Source organism: Diabrotica virgifera, chromosome 9 (genome assembly GCF_917563875.1).
Source record: "Diabrotica virgifera virgifera chromosome 9, PGI_DIABVI_V3a".
Classification (NCBI taxonomy): Eukaryota; Metazoa; Arthropoda; class Insecta; order Coleoptera; family Chrysomelidae; genus Diabrotica; species Diabrotica virgifera.
In genome coordinates this window covers 193,393,247-193,415,237 of record NC_065451.1, presented here as the reverse complement: position 1 = coordinate 193,415,237, position 21,991 = coordinate 193,393,247, and the positions used below count along the sequence as shown (strand labels likewise).

The following is a 21,991-nucleotide window of genomic DNA, read 5'->3' as shown; positions in this document are numbered from 1 at the left end:
ATTGCCTCGCCCATAGGGAAAAGAAAAGAATTATATTCAGAATGATTGCCAATATTCGAAACGAATAGGCACCAAAAGAAGAAGAAGAACAAGTCTCTTTTGCCATTAGTTCTTCTTAGCAACTCATCATTTTGGTACGTTGTCCACCCGTTGATTGTCGAATGAGAATTGCATTTTAAAATATATATTTCAATAATATTTATATTTATTCAATTAACTAGTTTTGATGGGAAATAATCCACAATTTTACTAAAAAGATGATTCTATTAACTATTTTATTTTATTTTATTTTATTTTATTTTATTTTATTTTATTTTATTTTATTTTATTTTATTTTATTTTATTTTATTTTATTTTATTTTATTTTATTTTATTTTATTTTATTTTATTTTATTTTATTTTATTTTATTTTATTTTATTTTATTTTATTTTATTTTATTTTATTTTATTTTATTTTATTTTATTTTATTGTATTTTATTTTATTTTATTTTATTTTATTTTATTTTATTTTATTTTATTTTATTTTATTTTATTTTATTTTATTTTATTTTATTTTATTTTATTTTATTTTATTTTATTTTATTTTATTTTATTTTATTTTATTTTATTTTATTTTATTTTATTTTATTTTATTTTATTTTATTTTATTTTATTTTATTCTATTTTATTTCCCATCAAAACTAGTTAATTGCAAAAATGCCACAAGAAAATAGCTTCAGAACAACATTTATATTTTTTGTTTCATTTACTAAAAAACCTTTTGAATGAGAAAGTTAGTATAGAAGAAAACTCGCCGCTTAGAAATTATACACTCAGAACTATAAAATTAATGGTAGGTGAGCCCAAGCGGAGATTTCTGCAGTTACTCGAGCGCTTCAGAAAATCACATGGGAGAAACCATGTAGCCTGTAAATGTACCCCTACCATATATTGACTCTTAATACAGGGGAGTGTGTTAAGGGGGGCCAGAAAAAAATCTATTCTTAGAAAAGCTCGAAATCGTAAGATTAAGATAAGGTAAGTTAACTACATACAAAACAGTGTATATTTTAGAAATTTGACGATTGTAAGGCAATGGGTGGGTCACAAAATTTCAGAAAAAAAAGCGAATATTTCAAAAATCCATCGAATGCTATCAAACACGACCCCCACGGAGAGGGAGGTAAATTTAAAATTTTAAATAGGAACCTGAAGATATCTCGCGAAATGAACATCAGATTAAAAAACTGAAAAATACGTATTCAATCTTTTTTAAAAATCTATCGAATGACAACAAACACGACTTCCTACGGAAGTGGGGTGGGAGGTTACTTCAAATTCTTAAATAGCCGCCCCCATTTTTTATTGTAGATTTGGATTCTTTACGTTAAAGTAAGTAACTTTTATTCTAGGCATTTTTTCTAATTATGGATAGATGGCGCTATAATCGAAAAAAACGATTGTTGGAAATGGAGAATTAAATTAAAAAATGGAAAGTCCCCACTAAAATGGAAAACTTAACTTAATTTTTTTGGTTTTAGTACCTAATCTTCACAACCCAATAGGTCCTCATGATGCGCGAGTAACTGCAAATTTAGCATACTTGCCTCCCTTACTACTTACTTACTACTACTTATTATAAGATTTCAATTAGGTACCTATCTGTTAACACAAATTTACTCATTAATTGGTAAATTAATTTTCTTCCTTTTATATACTATTATAATTGTCGTTCTAGTTTATTATTTTTGCTAACTATGCTGATAATAATAAATTAAAAAAATTAGTTTTCGCGCTAAAAATTGCAAAAATTTTAGCTAAAATACCTTATCTGTCTATATTCTGGTTTAAAAAAAGTAGATACTTACCGGATTGCTTCAATTTCTTCGTCTTTTTCTTGAAGACGTTTTTCGGCCTCATGACGGAATTGACCAAGTTCAGCAGCAAGACGTTGGGCACGTTGTTCTTCAGCTTTACGTCCCTGTAATTTGAAAAATGTAATAATTAGTTTTTAAACCAATTTAGTCTATAACTCAAATATGTATATAATAGTTATTTATGATATAAGTGTTAAAAGTACAATTTTAAGAGGCTACAGTAGCGATCAAGAGTTAGCAACAAACGCGTTCCAATATTGCGGCTGTAATTTTGAATATTTTGTCGAGATTTTTGATACACATATTCGTAATATAATAAAGAATGGCGGTACAGAGCCCAAATTGAGAAATATATTAGTATGTGGAAATTACTCTGTAATTAAATACAATATTAGCACTAAAAAAACAGGCCTGTACCGCCATTAAGAGGAACAAAAAAATAAACTTTCTTCAAATAAACTTTTTTATTCCATCCCTAGATTTTGTGCAATCTTGGAACTATAAATTTTTTTTATTTCTAACAAGAAATCGAACATATTATAACTAATAACTAATTAGGCAACATAGAGAAATTATCACTGTCATTCTGATAAACCTGCGTCAGATTTTCTCTAATCTGTTCTGTCATCTTTATCGATATCTGTTCAGTGCAGTAGTGTGTTAATTTAAGGAAAGTAGTGTTTATTGACATTCATTATATTTTTGTTGTTGTATAAGTTGCCTCTTTGAAAGAATAGATTGTTGTTAATTGTGAGTTTTAGTTATATGTAGGTAGGTAAGTATATTTTACGTAAAAATATTTCGAATTCTAATGCGAGTATATAAAGTTTTAGGAGGATTTTTTATTCTAAAAATATTATCAATAGTTTAACAAAATGGGAAATGTTAATCAAACGAAAAATAAAGCGAATCCTTCCAAGAAAAAGTCCAGTAAAAACCGTGCCAAAATTATGAAAACATCGAAATTGGGCCACCACAAATTTTAATAATGTAAGTAAGTATGAGAAGTAATCTACTGTTGTCACAAATAAAAAAAAGTGAAAAGTTGTTTCCCAGGAAAATAAAATTCATAATAAATCTATGTTTAGGTACGGAAATCCTGACTACAGTACAAATGCCAATTTTTTAGGTAGATATTCATAATAGTCCTGTAGCCAGGGGGTACAACGGCCTCCTTTATTTAGATATATTCATAGAGTGCTTTTGGCGCTCTATGAACTAAATAAAATAAGACGGCTCTCGTTTAGCTTCACGACGAAATTATTATTTATTATTATTATTTAGTGCAAATACCTATGTTAACATAAAATTTTCACCCATTTTGGTTTATTTTTATAAATATTTATTTACTAATAACAAAATCGTTTTCTATTATTTCCATTTTGTGCGCCTATGAGTTAAATTGTCAAAATATTAATCTTAGATAATGTTAAAGATTACCACTGTTGCCAAAGTTTCGCAGACCTTACGAAAAAAGGTATGATACTATCTCCCGAAGTTGCTATCTGTTGATCGCTACTGTTTGCTCTTAAGTTTGCAGAATGAGCGAAGCGAATTCTGCAACTCACATGAGTGTCTTAAAAAGGTCCTTTGTAACACGTATATCATACAATATTTTTTCTACAAACGTTATAAATTTATAAAATACAATATTTTTTTAATTGCTGAAACCATGAAACCTATGACCCGTAAAAGGCAGAACTGGTTGTCTACACTCGAGGGGGATGTCTAAATATTCTTAGCGAAAATATTATACCGTTACATAAACTTGTTTTTTCTACAAACGTGTTAAAAATGCAATCATACAGTTTAAATTAAATATTAAATAGTTATTTTCCTAACAAGTGCAGAAAGTCATTCTTTTCCGCACGCGACTGCTGTTTGCCGAACGACGCGACGCGGGAGTTACATACAAAAATACAGCTAAGAACTGGGAAATGGAAAACAAATAGAAGGAGGAAAAGGGGACGTCCTAGATTACAGCGAAACGTAGAAACAGCAATGGAAAAAAGAGACATCACTGAAGGATATAATATATTATATTATATGCGACAAGAAGGAATAGGGATAAATTCACTGTGTAAAGTCACGAATAAGTAAATCGTGAAAAGACAGACTAAAGAAAAGAATGTGTGAGAGATAAAATATTAGACCTTATTTAACAAAGAAACAGATGGAAAAATAAGAAAATAAAAAGGAATTAAAATTGATTTGAAAAGGACCAGTTTGAAAGGACAAAGTGCGAAATAACTAGCTGAGGAATAAAAATTGTGGTATGTATAAAAAATTAGCACTAAAAATTGACGGTATAATTCCTTAAAAAATGAAAAATATTGTTTTTTTTTCTCTGATTCTAGCCTTGGTTTAGAACTAGAACCTTTAGCCACGTAATTGTATAACTTATCACTAACTCAGGTGTAATGTGTAGTGTGTGTGTGCTGAGTAAGTGTCTTGTTACTTTGCAAAGTCGAAGTCATTGTCTTTGCAAAGAGACGCTAATTGTATCCGAACGTCTGCGGTCAAAAAAAAATATGGTATCAGAAGTAGTATAAACGAGTGACAGAATAATACCAGTGAATCGGTGATGTAAATTGGAGCTGGAGGGTCAGATAATAGAATAAGTGATGGAGTTTAAACATCTAAATCACACACTATCTAGCTTCCGAAAGCTCAAAAGAGAATTGAAAGATCAAGTGAATAGAGCCGCAGGTCGCAGGTTGCCAGGTATACCAGAGCAATGGAGAAATAGAGCGAGATATAAGTCGCAGATTTAAAGCAGGATCTTTGAAGTAGAAGGAAGCGAGTATGTCTTGTGTAACAGAGAGATTCCAATGAAACTGAAGAGAAAATTCTGTAATACTGTCATAGTACCAGCTACGATGTAGGGAACTGAATGTTGGGCTATTAAAAAGAATGCGGAACAGAATGCTTAGATGAGTGAGTGTAGTGACAAAAAGGAATAAAATTAAAAAGGAATATTTTGGGAACGTATAGGGATGGAATCAATTGATAGAAAAATAAAAGAGCAAAAAATTAAGATTGTTTGGGTATGTTCAGCAAGAAGGAGGATTATATTTTTTATACATTTTAACAGAATATGCATTATAATAGTAATATAATAATAGTTTTAAACTTACGGCTTCAGCTTCTTTGTAGGCTGCAGTAAGTTCATCACGTTCATTTTCCAAACGGCGAACTTCCAAGTCGAGTTCATGGAGACGACGAGTAAGTTCAGTAATGGTAATCTTAGAGTCGCTGAGATCGTCTGAAATAAAAATATAATATATTATTATCAAAATAACTACTTATCCATCGAATCATGATATTCTGCACTCCTTAATTTTGTGCAAAATATCAGTCAGTCCAATATTTTCAACAAACTCATTACATGGTGTTTCAACATTGTATGACGTCAGTTAAATTAAGACTCAATCTGAAACTGGATGTATCCCCAGAACCTCAGTACCTCCCCGAACCCATTACTAGTACCAGCATGGAAAACAATGAAGCAGTGACCAGCATTTTGGTGGCCTTTTCTGATGCTCTTCATTTATTGTTATTTTGTCATGTAATACGTTTATACGACGCTTTTAAAAATATCCAAGTTTCGTCCAAAAAAAAAACAACAAACTGAAATAGGTTTGGACTTTAATAATTGTTCATATAATACTTCATAAAATATTACCTTTTAGAAACAATATTTCGTTTTTCTAAAGTGACTTTCCTCCTTCCCTTCTTCTTCTTTAAGTACCATGTCCTTTCGGAACGTTGGTTACCATCATAGCTATCTTAGTTTTATTCACTGCCACCCTAAATAGCATGCTTGTATCAACCCCATACTAATCTCGCAAGTTCTTCAAACATGAGGGTCTTTTTCGTCCTGTACTGCGTTTGCTTGCCATTTTCCATTGCATAATATTTTGTAGCAACTTCTATTTGGTCAATAGAGAAAAGAAGAGCCAAGTCATAGAGAAAAGTAAAGCAAGGAATCTGTCTACTCACCTAACATGTATTAATCTGGAAAAAGCCTACGACACGGTAACTTTAAAGAAACTCTTTGAAATTTTGACCACGATAGGCATAAGTAAAGCATATGTGCGAGCAATTCAAAATATGTATCAAAACCCGAAAAGCTGCATTAAACAGGGAAAAATTTTGTCGAAACCATTCCCTGTTACAAAAGGTTTAAGGCAAGGGTGCTACTTATCGCCAACACTTTTTAAAATATACATCCAGAAAGCTCTGGAGCAATGAAGGAAAACAGTTGCTGGGATGAGAATAATGATTGAAGAAAACTGCTTACAATTTGTTTTTTGCTGATGACCAAGTAATTCTTGCCAACGATGAACATGATATAGATTATATGCTAAGAAGGTTACAGATCGAATATGAAAAATGGGGCCTATGTATGAACATGGAGAAAACGGAATATTTGAGAATGGGAGAGGAAACCGAAGATCCGGAATTAGAGTTAAGAAGTTTAAGAAAATGTAAGGAATATAGATATTTAGGAAGCATAATATCAGAAGAAGGAACTACAAAAAGAGACATACAGCATAGGATACAGCAAGAAAGAAAAGCAACTCGTAATTTAAATGGTCTACCATGGTCTAACAAGGTGAAGCTGAACACAAAATTAACAACCTACAGAGCAATTATTGTGGAACCTATTATAACTTATGCAGCAGAGTGTTGGCAACTCACAGGAAAGGAAAGAAAAAATATAAAAGTAGCGAAAATCGATTACTTAAGTAGAGTATTCAGGGTATCTAGATTAGAACACGTACCAAATGAGGAAATAAGAAGACGGACAAAGAGTGTACATTCCACGGTTGACCATATAGAAACAAAGAAATTGCTATGGCATAGTCATGTTATGAGGATGTCAGAGGAAAGATGGCCAAAAAGAGCATTAAATTACACACCCATGAATAGAAGAAGAAGAGGAAGGCCTGCAGAAACATGGAAGAAAGGCATAGGACAGTCTATGGCAGATAGAGCAATTGAAGAAAATGAATGGGTGGATAGAAAACGATGGCGAGCGAAATGTGGGATGCGGAGGAGACCGTAGGAACCCCACTGCTAATATATAACTTATATTTGGAACCTCTCATTACATGTCCGAAATAGTCCAGCTTTCTCTTCTTAGTGCTTGTCTTCCTGAGACTTTCTAGTATTGTGAAGTTTCGAATCTTCTCCACCCAAGAAACTTTTACAATTCTTCTATAGCACTACATTTTAAAAGCCTTAAGGCGATTTAGATCTATTTTATTCACAGTCCAGGACTCGACACCATAAAGTAAGACCGTGGCGTCAATATTAATAATTTGAGATACGCGGATGACATGGTCTTAATTGCAAGCAATTACGAAGAAATTCAACATCTGATTAATAGGATTACCACAACGTGTGATGAATATGAACTCAAGCTAAACACCGCAAAGACAAAGGTGATGGTTGTTAGTAAAACGCCAATACATCCGGAAGTGGTAACAGCTTATGGTGAACAACTAGAGAGAACAATATCACCTACCTTGGTTGCATCTAAATAAGAACAGGGACATGAGCAAAGAAATTAGAATACTTATAGAGAAGGCCAGAGCTGCATTCTTTAACGCCAGGTCGAAGAAGAATGTCATTGCTTAGAAACCTGAGAAAATGGTTTAACAGATCCACTTAATCCATTTATGAGCTGCCGCCAAAAAATTACTATAGCCAATTTTATAGACAACGCTCGATAATAGAGCACGGCATATGAAGAAAATAACCAATCTACAACTCATCATTGAACAGATTAGTACTTACCGCACAATTTCTTATTTTCTCTGGCAAGTTGGTCCTTGAGTTCGCGAGTTTTGTCCAATTCGTGTACAGCGCGTTGCAATTCAGTGACCTTGTTACGGAGATCACGTTGGCTTTGCTCGTACAATTGAACAGTTTCATCGAGACGGGTCTTCAAGTCAATATTGATTCTCTCGAGTTGTTCAACGCGTTTTTGAAGTTCTCTAGCGGTGTTATTTGCTTTCTCCAAGTCAATGATAAGAACCTCGACTTCGGATTGGAGGCGGGACTTTTGCTTCTCGAGGTTGTTGACCTTGACCAAGAGGGCTTCAATGTGTTCTTCTTGTTCTTGGATTCTGATGGTGAATTTGCGACGGATTTCTTCAACTTCTTCAGCACGAGCAACGACTTCGGTTTCATATTTGGATTTGTAGACTTGAACCTCACCTTGGGATTTGACCAATTGACGTTCAAGGTCAAGACGAGCTTCGCTTTCTTCCTCAAGTTGCACACGGACAGATTCAAGTTCGATCTCGACCTAAAATAAGACAAATTGACATAAATAAAGGTATACAATTTTGATTTTTGTTCGGTTTGATTTGATATGGTACAGTTTTAATATGGACTTTTTGGCTAGGAGACTAGGAGGATGGATATAGAACTATACAACCTACTCTCAGAAGATACTCTGCAGAATGAAAAGGCTTTAACTCCGACAACTAATACAGAATTGGAAAGTTATACGGCATCTATCCAAAACTAAATAATCTATGCTTATAAAAAATCTTGTCCAAAAAGGATGGTCCAGGAAAATCGCACAACCAACTTTGGTGGTATACTGAACTGGAATACCTTAGGGACACTGCAAGAACGGCATTTAATTGAGCAAAATGCATCAAACTCAAAGAGAATTGGGATTCTTATCAATCAAATTTCAAAGTCTAAAGACAAAAAGAAGGTGTTGCTTGGAGAGCCTACTGTGAGGAAATCGAAGATTTCTTGCTGGCTTCTAAGCTACCACAAGCGCTCTCAAAGGATCCACATCGGCATATTAACTACGGAAGATGGAAGTAAAACTTACAAACTTTGCGTACGTAATGAGATCCTGATGAAAACACATTTCCCGGGTTCTAACACCTCAACAGCACCGAACTGGATGGGAGAAATAATCATACTTTCACTTAATGACTGGCATCTCTCCAGAACAATCATTAGTGAGGAAAAGATAAGATGGATCATAGCGTACTTCACCCCTTTCAAGTCACGAGGGCCTGACGGCATATTTCCAGTCCTACTACTTCTGCCGCACCATGTGGGAATGTTCAAAGCCTCCTTGGCTTTGAAATATATTCCTTGGAAGTGGAGAAAAGTACGTGATGTCTTCATACCAAAACCAGGTGGGATGGACGACACTCTACTAAAGAGTTTCCGACCAACCAGCCTAACATCGTTTCTCTTGAAAATAATGGGAAGGGAGGTACACAAGGTATGAAGTTCTGGTTCGTAACCCATTACATCCAAATCAACATGCATATACTTCAGAGATATATACCGATTCTACACTGCATCAAGGAGCGGCCGTAGCGCAACGGCATAATCGCTGGCCTCATACGCCAGTGCACGTGGGTTCGAGCCCTGCCAAAGACAAACAATTTTTCATTTGTAAAAATGATACGAGCCGCTTACCGTGCCTCGGAGAGCACGTTAAGCCGTCGGTCCCCCTGGGCTAGTGTAGGTCGACGCTAGTTACTTGAAACAGGGTTAAAGATGTAAATGGTGCCGGAACAAACCGAAAGGATCTCCCCGGCAAAAATGCCATGCTAAGTATATTCATAGACATTGAGAGAGCGTTTGATAAAATAACATTCCCAACCATCACCCAACAGCTCAATGTCAGGAATGTCCCCCTGGCCGTGAGCGAATGGATATTGAGTATGCTCTCCAATTGTGCAATAAACATAAATGTAGAAGAGGTTTCGGTTAGAGGCATGGTTACGAGGGGGTGTCCACAACGTCCAGCAACGCGTTCTACACAATAGCATATGCAGACCACATAGCTGTCTGGCAAAGCGGTAAGGTTGAGAACACACTATGTGAGAGTTTACAAGTTGCTTTCAGACTAATAGAAACATGGCGTAAGGAACACTCACTATCTATAAAACTAAGAACACAGAGATGGTCCCCTTTACCAGGAAAAGAAGGATCACTGGTTTAATACCCCCAAGGATTCCAAGCTGCAGTCTAAACTTTTCTGAAGAGGTGAAATACCTTGGCATTACCCTTGACGGAAGGAAGTTAAAATGGAACTCCCACTTAGATGGTAGAGCTAAAAGAGCATATATTGCCGATGAGCAGTGTCCATGAACGGTCGGACGCACTTGAAGCCTCTTGTCCAGGATGATCACCAGGGTCTACACTACTGTAATGAGGCCAATGCTAACTTACGGAGCTATACCTATTACGTACCGTAGGTAGTTCAAAGACTATCGTGGCTAATAAACATCCGACAATTGACAGGACTAAATTTTGAACAGCTAATAAGAACAGCTGAAGACAGAGAAGAGTTTGCAATTGTAGTAGCCAACCTCCATTCAGGAGAGGGTACTTTAAGAAGAAGAAGAAGGTAGTTCAAACTGTAAAAACTCAAAAGTAAAGAATTGTTTCGTTTGCAAGTAATGAAATTTAAACTTTTCTTGTAAAGTTGTTTGTGACTTTACCTGGTGGAGGTTGGCCTCCAAAAGGGAGCGTCTTCTTTCATCGTCTTCAGCACGGCGGCGGGCATCCTCTAGTTGGCCGGCGAGCTGGCTCTTGAGGTAGATGGCGTTTTCGATATTGACCTTGAGGTCTTGGACTTCCTTGATGAGCTCGATGTTCTCTTGGGAGAGACGGGTCTTGTGGGAGGTGATGTCAACGACGGAACGGTTAAGCTCCTCGATTCTGATGTTGAGCTCGTTGACGGTGATTTCTAGTTTCTCACATTGTTTGATGGAAATCAAGCGTTCTTTGGTTACGCTTTCGACCTGGGCGATGAGCTGGTAGATTTCGGCTTGGAATTTGCCCTTTTCTTTTTCGGCTCTAAAATTAAAAGTTGTATGTAAATATAAATAAATAAATAAATAAGCTTTAAAAATTTCACTCAAATAATAAAGTAAACGCAACTACAAAATAGTTGAAAATTTTCATTTTATTTGAAATATTGCCAGTCAACAGTGGAGTCCTCAATCAATGAAATTTTACACCAAGTGTAAATTCATCCTTTTCATATTATATCCAAGGGGGGTAGAGTTTTGTGTTGCTCTGGGTAATATCCAGGAATATTTGCAACATCCTTCATAACTTTTTGTATCCAGTATTTTTTGTGATTTATGGTATACAGCCAGCTACAGGAATTTTATTTTCCTCGTGGATTTTTTTTAATTATGGTACATTCCATGTCAAATCACTCCGGCAAAAACTTTTGGATCTCCGATTTTTCTGAAACTTGATGTATAGCTTCTGCGGGACGTAAAAATAAAACATTTAAGGTCAAAAAATATTCTTTTGTTCTTCTTCTTTTTTTTTTCTCAAAATGTTATTTTATGCGATGTTACAATGATTTGGTGTTTATTTAAAAAATTGCATTTTCTATGGAAAATATCAATGGAAAAAAAGAATATTTTAATAGAAAGGACTCAAAAATTTCATTATAAGGAATTATAACAATTTATTTTGATTCAAAACACGTTTTTATCAAATTTTAGTGTAGAAAACGTTAAAATACCGTTTTTTACATTTTCCTCCATTTCCAAAATACATCATATTCGATTTGGCTAAAAATTTCCCACAGATAGCCAAAGCATAGGACTTTAAGTGGTTAAAAGGATTTGAATTATTTTACAATACAAAAGAAGTTACATACAATAATATCAGACTCAAAAGTATATTAGTCAGTCCAGTCGGGATAGTATATGACCTTGCATGCCGAGCTGCCCAAAATTTTATTTTTCTTATCTTTAGGGAGGTCAATAGTAGTCTAAATTTAAAACCGCGAATGAATTTGTCCGTTACGTTAGCCGCCATCTTGATTTTAAAGGAGAGCGGTTTTTGCTTAATATCTCCGCCATTTTTAACTTTCCGACAAAAATGGTAGGAACTGAAATTGTTCCAAATAAATTGTATTTACAACTATTACAATTTCTTTTTAAAAATGTTTGTAGTGAGGTCGATATTTTCCCAGTTAATTGTACTTACAGTAGACGCCTATATTTTTGACTGTGATATTGCATGTAACTTTTTAGTATTGTAAAATAATTCAAATCTTTTTAACCACTTAAAGTCCTATATATTGGCTATCTGTGTGCAAATTTTCAGCCAAATCGAATGTGTTGTATTTTGGGAATGGAGGAAAATGTAAAAAACGATATTTTAACGTTTTCTACACTATAAAATGTGATCAAAAACTTGTTTCGAATCAAAATAACTTTTTATAGTGCCATGCAATGGCATCTTTGAGTCCCTTCTATTAAAATATTATTTTTTTCATTGATTCGTTACAATAGAAAATGCAAATTTGTTTAAATAAATACCAAATCACTGTAAAATCGCTTAAAATAGCATTTTGAGACAAAAAAGAAGAAGAAGACAATTCGACCTTAAATATCTTATTTTTAGATTCCGAAAATGCTATACACCAATTTTCCGACAAATCGGAGATCCAAAAATTTTTTTGATCCAAAATTGAGTGATTTGAAATGAAATCACCCTTATACTATTGTTTTAGTAAGTAATAAGTTAAGTAACATTTCATGCAACAATTTCCTGCCAACTATTTTGTGGTTTGAGTGTCATCTGCTATTACAATATTTTTTATTATGCTCCATGTTTGTTCTGCATTGTCATTTTCTGTCATAATTTCTTGTTGAGTGCCAACTCGTATTTCATTTTCTCTTTTTACGGTTGTAATCTGACTAGTTTGTTTATTTTACAGTTTTCCCTGTTTTTTTTTCTATTTGTAGGTATTGCCTTGTAACGTTACAAACGTCACATCTTTGATATTTTATTTTTAAATAATTATTTTACTTTATTTTCTTTAATATTTCATTAATAATTATCTTCTATTCGTTTTAACTTGCTTTTTCGTTAAAAACTTGTTTGGCGCCCTCTTTTATTATCCTCTTTTATCATATTCTATTTACTATATCTCTTTTCATCTAAAATCTAAATCATCATACTGAACGTACCCCGTATATTCTTACTCTATGAGTATATGTTTTAATATGGAACATGCCTAACTTCCTACAATTCACGCTGTCATTTCAATCCTCAAAATAGCGGTGGTAATGTCATAAAAGGCAAAGAAGATTCAAAATTAAAATATTTTGTTTCTAGACGATCTTTTTCTTGGGTTTTTTGGAATAAAAGATCACCGTCCTCCCTCCGGGAGCTTCAACAATCCTCAATCGCCGACGATACAAGAACGAGGAACATGAAATCTAGACTGCAACCAAAGCATCCAGACTGCAACGACCAACACCTGTAGACCTGGTGGCCCTGAACATCTACAATACCAGAGCCAGTTGCAGAACCAACAGCAGTACCATTCGACATCAAGAAGTTACCATCGAACCAACACCACAAGCCATGCATAAGTATAATCTACAAATTGTTAGATTTTGGCAAGAATTTGAATATATTTGTTAATGCATTTAATAAGTCACATTTTTATTATATCTTTATTGAACAATAAACATGATTAGTTAAAAATACTGTTTTGTTTGCTTTTATTCTAAATTTTCATAGTTCATATCTAAGATTAGGACAAGACGACCACACATCTGAGAGACTGAGCTAAGCTAAGGCTGTAGCGATGGCTATCTTGCTTGGATGATTGGGGTAATAATTGGGGGTTTCGTTTCAGCCTGTTTCATTTTAATGATTCCCACTAAACAGTGGTCTGAGTATATTTGTGGCCCTCTATATGAATTATGCTTATTTTTAAATACAGCCCTAGAGACTTACAACTTTTTGTATTGTGTTCAGGATGATGTAAGGAAAAAAGTCTTGCATTTTAAAGTGCATAAAATGCATCCAAAAGTGCATAAACATGTCAAAGTAAGTGTATTAAGGGCCAGATTTTGTTAGTCGGGCGTTTTGGGGTCGCTGAAGCCGAATACGTCATCAGATCCGACCACCGGAGCACCTGGTGCCCAGGTTCACTGCTAAGGCACGGCATCTGAAGTTTCGAGGGGTTTCGGCATTAAATTGATGCAAACAGATTACTCGGGGGTTTTCGGGGTCGCTTAACAAAAGCATCAGAACCTACCCCGGTACACCTGGTGCCCAAAAACCCTCCAAACTCCAGAAGTCTTAGAAAAAAACTGACTAGTAATATATGTACATGCATTTAAGGCCGAAAACCTTCGAAATACCAGAAGATAACGTGCTTTAGCAGTGACCGTGGGCACCTGGTGGTCAGTTGTGATGGCGTATTCGTAATCAGTAACCCCAAAAACCCCTCGTGTAATCTGTTTGCATCAATTTAGTGCCGAAATCACTCGAAATTCCAGAAGATGACCAGACCCTAGACACTAGGTGCACCGGGTGTCGGTTCTGATGTCGTATTCGTTTTCAGCAACCGAAAAAACCGCTCGAGTAATCTATTTGTATCAATTTAATGCCGACAACCTTCAAAACTTCCTGAACTGACCTGCCAAAACTGAAGGTGACGTGCCTTCGCAGTGACACTGGGCACTAGGTGCTCCGGGTGTCGGTTCTGATGGCGTATTCGTGTTCAGTGACACCTAAAATTTCCAAGTAATCAGGGCCCGGATTACGTACACTCGATACGCATCGTATCCGCCATGTTTTACTGTAGCGCCTTATGGGAAAACATGGCGGATACGATGCGTATCGAGTGTACGTAATCCGGGCCCTGTTTGCATCAATTTAGTGCCGATAATCCTTGAACCTTCAGACTAGAGATGTTGAAAAAGTATCTATTCGTTACAAAGTACTCGTTACTTACGAATACCGAAAGTAACGATTACTATACAGAGAGGCAAATCGTTACTTTGATTACTCTGATTATTTCGTTACTTCTACTTCATACCAATCGTATCAGAGCTAGTACCTATTTGAGTATTGTATCTACAATCGGTTGATATGGGAATCGGACCGGTATTACACGAGTGTTCGGTATCAGGACAGTTAACTAAAATTTTATCTATAAAGGACGAAGGCTATGAAGAGTTTTACAGGATTACAGGGCGCTGAAAAGTAGCTGAAACAGAGGGAGGTATATCACTTAACAAAAAGCATGCACCCAGAAACAGATGTCTATACGATTTGTCGAGGTAGATAATTCACAGAATTTTACAGATGTTGGTTCCTTTGAAAATAAAAATGCAACACATTAGATTTTAATAATAAATACACACTATCTTTATCAGGCCTAAAAAAAATAGCTTAGATTGACCGGAAAAATGTAGAAATGATAATATTTCGAGACTATGGTCATTTAATTTTACATGTAGGTATGGCATTGTTTTTATTAGACCAGGGTATTTAACACTAAAAACAGGAATAAATCTATTTTTAAATATAGTAGGTACATAGGGACTTGCAATTTTTTCATTGTATTTAGGATTAGGAGGACGTCTGGAAAAAAGTCTACAATAAAAGAATGAGTGAAAATGCATTATTACATTTTAAAGTATATAAAACGCATCGAAAAATGCATAAACATGTTAAAATTAAGTGCCAAAACCCTCAAAACTATAGATGACGTACAGCTGGTTCCAAAAAAAAACTGATACGACTCTTAAAGCGTATTTTGTAGAAAATTGAGCAGTGTATTTTGAAGAATAAATAATTATTTTTTACATGCTGTCACTGTCACTGCCAAATCTTAAAATTTGTCAGATTATTTTTTAATGATTTTAACTTCCAATCGTATAGTAAGATTTTTGATCACGTGTTTAATTCTGTCCAATCAGATTATTATTTCATCGGTAATTTTCTACTGTAGAAAATTACAGTGAGATTTTTTTAAGTACATTGTTTCTGTTTAATGGCAACCAGTTTCCTAGTTCTGACAACTGTCACATTTAAGAAAATATACGTAATATACTTTTAGTTCTGTATCTAATGTCAAATTGTCACGAGGAAAACACAAATATGCAAATTTAAGCGCTCGATTTACTTCGGTAAGATTGTTTCATGAATAAAACTGTATTTATAAATAAATTAACTAATATTTTATTAATATCTGCATCTAAATATTTGCTAAACTGTGCTTTTCACTTTGACAACTTGAAAAATGTGTGTCACATTAATTGGGATGAAGGTCACTTTTTATATAAAGACCTGAATTTTATATGTAAGTATTAAGACAGTAAGAATAAATAAGAAAATATTGCTTCATTTTTTCTCAAATTTGTTGTCTTTTGGCAATAGCTACTCGAGCCCTACGGGCTCTCGTCTCTATTGCCAGACAACAAATTTTCGAAAAACTGTCGCATTATTGTCAATTTATTCTCACTCTCTTGTGATATTATACCCGATAACTTATTCTGTTCAACCTCAAAAAATGGCTGTTTGTTTGTTTATTTTATTATTTGTCTGTCATAAGTCATAATAAATATAATATACTGTCAGACCAATCATACACTGCTCAAAATGATCAAATCTTACTAAGAGTCGTATCAGTTTTTTTAGGAACCAGCTGTACCTTAGCAGTAACCCTGGACACCAGGTGCTTCGGAGGATGGTTCTGATTGAGTAGTCGTGTTCAGTGATCCCAAAAACACCAGAATAACAAAATCTGGCCCTTAATATACTGATTTTGACATGTTTGTGTACTTTTGGATGCATTTTATAAGTACCTACTGCAATTATGCATTTCCACCCATTTTTCTATTGAAAAGTTTTTTTTGTTTCACTATTTCCCTAAAAATCATTTATTTTTTCCTAAATGTCTTGGTCTATGTGTATTTTATTGTTACGACCCAAAAATCTAAAATAATATCTGCCCTGGCCAAAAAATTAGTAAAATTATGTCGGGCACCCCTTGTTTTTAATAATTTTTAACATAATAGATTGCATATCATTTAATTTCTATCCATTAAATAGATCCGTGAAGGTCGTTCTTATATCGGATCTTATACGAAATACTGAGAAATTCCGATTCTCAATATGATTACCGGTACTCAAATACAAAAGTAATGATAGTAATCAAAGTATCCTACTAATAATAATACAAAATATGTACTGAGACATGCGATTCTCGATATGATTACCGGTACTAAAATGCAAAAGTAACAAAAGCAATCAAAGTAATCAAAGTAACGAATACTGTAAATGATTACTTTATACAAAAGTAACGATTTGTAACGAATACTCGAAAGTAACTAAGTAACATCACTACTTCAGACGGCATGCCTTAGCAGTGACCCTGAGCACCAGGTGCTCCGAGGAGTCAGTTCTGATATCGTAGTCGTGTTCAGCTACCCCATAAACCCCCGAGTAACAAAATCTGGCCCTTAATATGCTTATTTTGATATGTTTATGCACTTTTGGATGCATTGTATGCACTTTAAAATGTAATTACACATTTCCACCGATTTTTATAGTAGACTTTTTTCCTGACATCATCGTAAACACAATATAAAAAGTTGTATTTCTCTAGGTGCTGTATTTAAAAATCGATTTATTCCGGTGTTTTTGGTGCTAATTGTGCTGGTCTATAATGAGTAAATCATGTTATTGAAATTGGCAATTATAAATTAGTAACGAAAGATCAGTAGCACATTTCCCCACTTTCGCATCTCTAATTTTATTGACCTAAATCAATACCCCTCATTAACTTTGCCAAAAAAAATTAGTCGGAGGTAATTGTCGTCAATCATTGCCAACTACAATTAACTCTGTTTACTCCAAACGCCAGCAAAACAGAAAGTTTGCACTGTAGCTAAGGGTCCTAAAACTATAAATATATGTTCAAAACGAACATATTCCAAAGAATTTGGAGCACATACATATTTCTACGGTTAAAAATACATCGGGGAATGTTTATGAGATATTCGGGAACCTGTGTGTTTGTGGAAAATGTATTTTCGTCTGAATATCGTACCTACGTGAAAAATTTAGGTGTCTGGTAAAATAATACAGTTTGTTCAATTTATACGACAGGTAAAACTTATTTTGAGAGGTGGATTACGTTTTAGTGTAGACGTGAATCGTTGACAACTTCTATAATAAATTCTAAAGCTGAAAATAGATATTATTATAATTTATTGTAATGCTAAGAACAGATATTAACTGTCAATGGTAAGCGGCCGTGGAGTAACGGCATATTCGCTGGCCTCGTAAGCCAGTGCACGTGAGTTCGAGCCCTGCCAAAGACAAACCATTTTCATTTCCAATAATGACACGAGCCGTCTCACCGTGCCTCGGAGAGCACGTAAAACCGTCGGTCCCCCTGGGCTAGTGTACATCGGCACTAGCTACTTGAAACAGGGTTAAAGATGTAAATGGCGCCGGAACTGTCCGAAAGGATCTCCCTGGCAAAAATGCCATACGATATTATTATTATATACATGTCAATGGACTTAAAACAATGTAAATCTGAACTTAATGGAAATGTTCAAAATCTTATATCTTCTCCTTGATGTGCCTATACGTGACCAATATTGGCGATCATCGTAGCAATTTTTATCTTATATGCAGCTGCACGTAAAAGCTGCACACATGTTGTGTTAAACCAGATTCTAAGTTTTTTTAACCAGAATGTTCTTCTTCTTCTTGGATCTCGATTTTCTAATACCTACATACCTTTCCTTGAAAGATGGTTTGTTTGAAATATCTGGATTCATTTAACATACCTAATGTATTCAAAGTATTGTAACATTCGAGGTTTGCTAGTTGTCAGTACTTTTACGTCCTTCTTCATTTTCTGAGGGCCTTTTCATTTGTAACTCAGTCAGTCCACGGAATCTTAAGCCCATAGCTACTTATCAAGTGTTTCTAATTTCCTGCACATATCTTCATTCAGCGTTCATGATTCAAAACTTAAAAAATTACAGAGAAGAGAGAGGATTTGGCTCTTAAAAAAAGCTCCCATTCGGTTAAAGGTAGATCTAGCTTTTCCGATGTGCACTCTTATCTCCTGGATGTTGGTCTATTTTTGATTCGTTATGATGCCGAGGTAGTTGTACTACATAACTCTTTCTACTGAGGTTTACTTAACGCAGAGTTGACCTTCTGTTATCTTGTGTTTTTATCAATCTACGTAATCTTAGATGACATATGTAGGCCAAGAATAATGAACATATTTATGCAATCTTGCAAAAATGAGAAATAGTTGTTACCGCAGCAATTTTATTATGGCATTTTATTTTCAATTATTATATAGTTGGAAACCTCAGATACCTATCAATACTATACACGAAGATAAAAATGCTGCAAATCCTATTTTCTCTAATGATACTGATAAAATTAACTCAATATAGTGTGCTTTGACGAGCAAAATAATCAATTATTTTTACTTGACATTGTTGGAATGACATTGAGGTTCTGAATGGCATTTCCACTATTTCTTAGATAGAGCGTGTAGCTTCACTTTGTCTTCTTGGCAATTTCCCCTAAGGAGAATTGTCAATTCTTCTTCTTCTTGATGTGCCTATCCGCGACGAATGTTGGCGATTATCATGTCAATCTTTACCTTACCCTCCGCAACGCGGAACAGTTGCACAGATGTTGTATTGAACCAGGTTCTGAGGTTCTTCAACCAGGATGTTTTTCTTTTTCCTGGACCCCGTTTTCCAAATATTTTTCTTTGCCGTCCTTGGATGGCTTGTAGAAGGGCATATCTGGATTAGTTTCGCATAATGTGTCCAAAGTACTGTATGTATCCTTTCAGACTAAGGCACTTGGTGTCTGCCACCGGTGTTCAATTGCAGCAAAGCATTGTTTTAAATGAACGACTACAGACGAGCCACTTTGAGTGTCTGGCTGATTTTAATGGCTCAACAATGCTTTACTGCAATTGATCATCGGTGGCGGACACCGGTGTCAGACACCAGTGTCTTAGTCTGAAAGGGTACTAACTTTCGAGATTTGATGGTGGTCAGTACCTCTCTTATACCGAAATCACACAAGATATAACCGGAAAGTATGGACTTGGAGAAAGGAACGAAAGAGGGCAAAGACTGATACAGTTCTGCCAAGAAGAGAAATGCATTATAGCAAATACTTTGTTTCAGCAACCTAAAAGACGACTATATACCTGGAAATCTCCAGCTGATCAAGAGGGAAAGATAGTCAGAAATCAAATTGACTACATTATCATTAATAGAAGGTTTAGAAACAGTATTACATCTGCAAAAACATACTTAAGTGCAGACGCAGCAACTAACCATAATCTGCTCTGTGCTAGATTCAAATTAAAACTAAAAAAAAAAAATAAAAGCCCCCACAACGCAGAAGAAACCTTATACTCGACTTCTAAGAAATGCCGTAATAGCAGATGAGTTCGGAAATAAGATAAATCGTGAGATTAAAAACCAGTTAGAGAGATCTGAACAAGAAAATCTCGGTCAAAATCTAGATATCATGAATTCCGCCATGGTCACTGGTCACCATAGCAAACGAAATTTTGACACCAGAAAAAGACCCAATAAAGAAAAAGGATTGGATGACCGAAAAAATACTAGACCTTATTCAACAAAGAAGAAATTGGAAAAACAAAGACGAGATTCGATATAGAGAGATATATCGACAAATAAGATACGAGGTTAAGCGAGCAAAAGAGGACTGGATGGAACAAAGATGTCGTGAAATGGAAGAACTACAAAGAAAACATAACGAGTTTAATATACATAAATGCTTAAAGAAATTACCTACACTCAGAGAAAAAGAACTCCTCACTTTATGAGAAGCTCCAAAGGTAAAATAATTCTCGACTCGGATGAAAAAAAGGAAGAATGGACTAACTATATTAAAGAGCTCTTCCTGGATACGAGGCCACCACTTATCACCACAAAGTTTACGAATACTGGTCCTAGTATTTTAAAAGCGGAAGTAGAGAAAGCCATCAAACAGAGCAAAAATGGGAAATCTCCAGGCCCTGACCAAATACCATCAAACTGGCTCAAACTTCTGGATGACGACAATGTCTCACAACTAACAAACATTTATAACCATATATACGAGACTGGAATGATGCCACAGATATGGTTAGAGTCTACATTTACTCCACTCCCAAAAAAACCTAATACATCATTATGTAAAGACTTTAGACTAATTAGTCTCATGAGCCACTCTCTCAAGCTACTTCTTAAGATAATTCTTAATAGAATCAAGCAGAAATGTGAAGAGACAATGGGAAACAAACAATTCGGTTTCAGGGAAGGATTGGGAACAAGGGAAGCTTTGTTCTCAATGTTAACATTACTTCAACGATCATGGCAAGTACAGAAACCAATTTACGTCTGCTTTATAGATTTTGAGAAGGCGTTTGATAGAGTTCAACATGATAAGTTGTTTGAATATCTAGAAATGATTGGAATAGATGATAAAGATCTGAGACTTTTACAACATCTATATTGGAATCAAGAAGCTTCTATTCTGGTAGACGGCAAAGAAACAGACAAAATTTGCATTTAAAGAGGTGTCAGACAGGGTTGTCTGTTATCCCCAACTTTGTTTAACGTATACTCAGAAATGATTTTAAATGAAGCCTTGGAAGGACAATGTGGAGTTCGAATCGGGGAAGAAACTATTAACAACATCAGATTTGCAGACGACACCGCGATCATGGCTGAAAATATCGAAGATCTTCAGTTCCTTATAGATCGAGTCACTAGAGAATGCTCCAATAACGGACTTAACATAAATGCAACAAAGACAAAGTTACTTGTGGTTAGTAAACAAGACGTCGGCCCTATGCAACTAATTGTCAGTGATGAACCAATAACAAAAGTTAACCATTTTAAATACCTAGGATGTTGGATAAACGAGACACCAAATCCGGATAAAGAAATTAAAACTCGTATAGAAATTGCAAGAGGAGCATTTATGAAACTTATCTATTCTGAGCAACTCTCAGAATCAAGTTCCTAAAATGTTATGTGTATCCTGTATTACTATATGGATGTGAAACCTGGATCATGAAGGTGAACATGATGAATAAATTAGAAGCCTTTCAGATGTGGTCGTATCGTAGAATGTTCAGAATATCTTGGGTTCAACGCATTTCAAACAGAGAAGTCTTAAACGGAGTAGGTCAAGGGGAAGGTGATTTAACCAAGATGATAAAAAAGAGAAAACTTGAATATCTGGGGCATATAATGAGAGGTAGCAGATACAGGATGCTGCA

General features: G+C 34.9%; 1 protein-coding gene across 1 annotated transcript in view; it reads right to left on the bottom strand.

Annotated features, from left to right (window-relative positions):
• The window catches only part of LOC126892925 (paramyosin, long form-like), a 105,812-nt gene that overhangs the window by 41,564 nt on the left and 42,257 nt on the right, over positions 1–21,991 (bottom strand). The window contains exons 5-8 of the mRNA XM_050662841.1: positions 10,356–10,713; positions 7,663–8,176; positions 4,995–5,122; positions 1,849–1,961 (exon numbers count right to left, since the gene is read on the bottom strand). Coding sequence (XP_050518798.1) covers positions 1,849–1,961; positions 4,995–5,122; positions 7,663–8,176; positions 10,356–10,713 — 1,113 coding nt within the window. The remainder of the gene's footprint in view (positions 1–1,848; positions 1,962–4,994; positions 5,123–7,662; positions 8,177–10,355; positions 10,714–21,991) is intronic.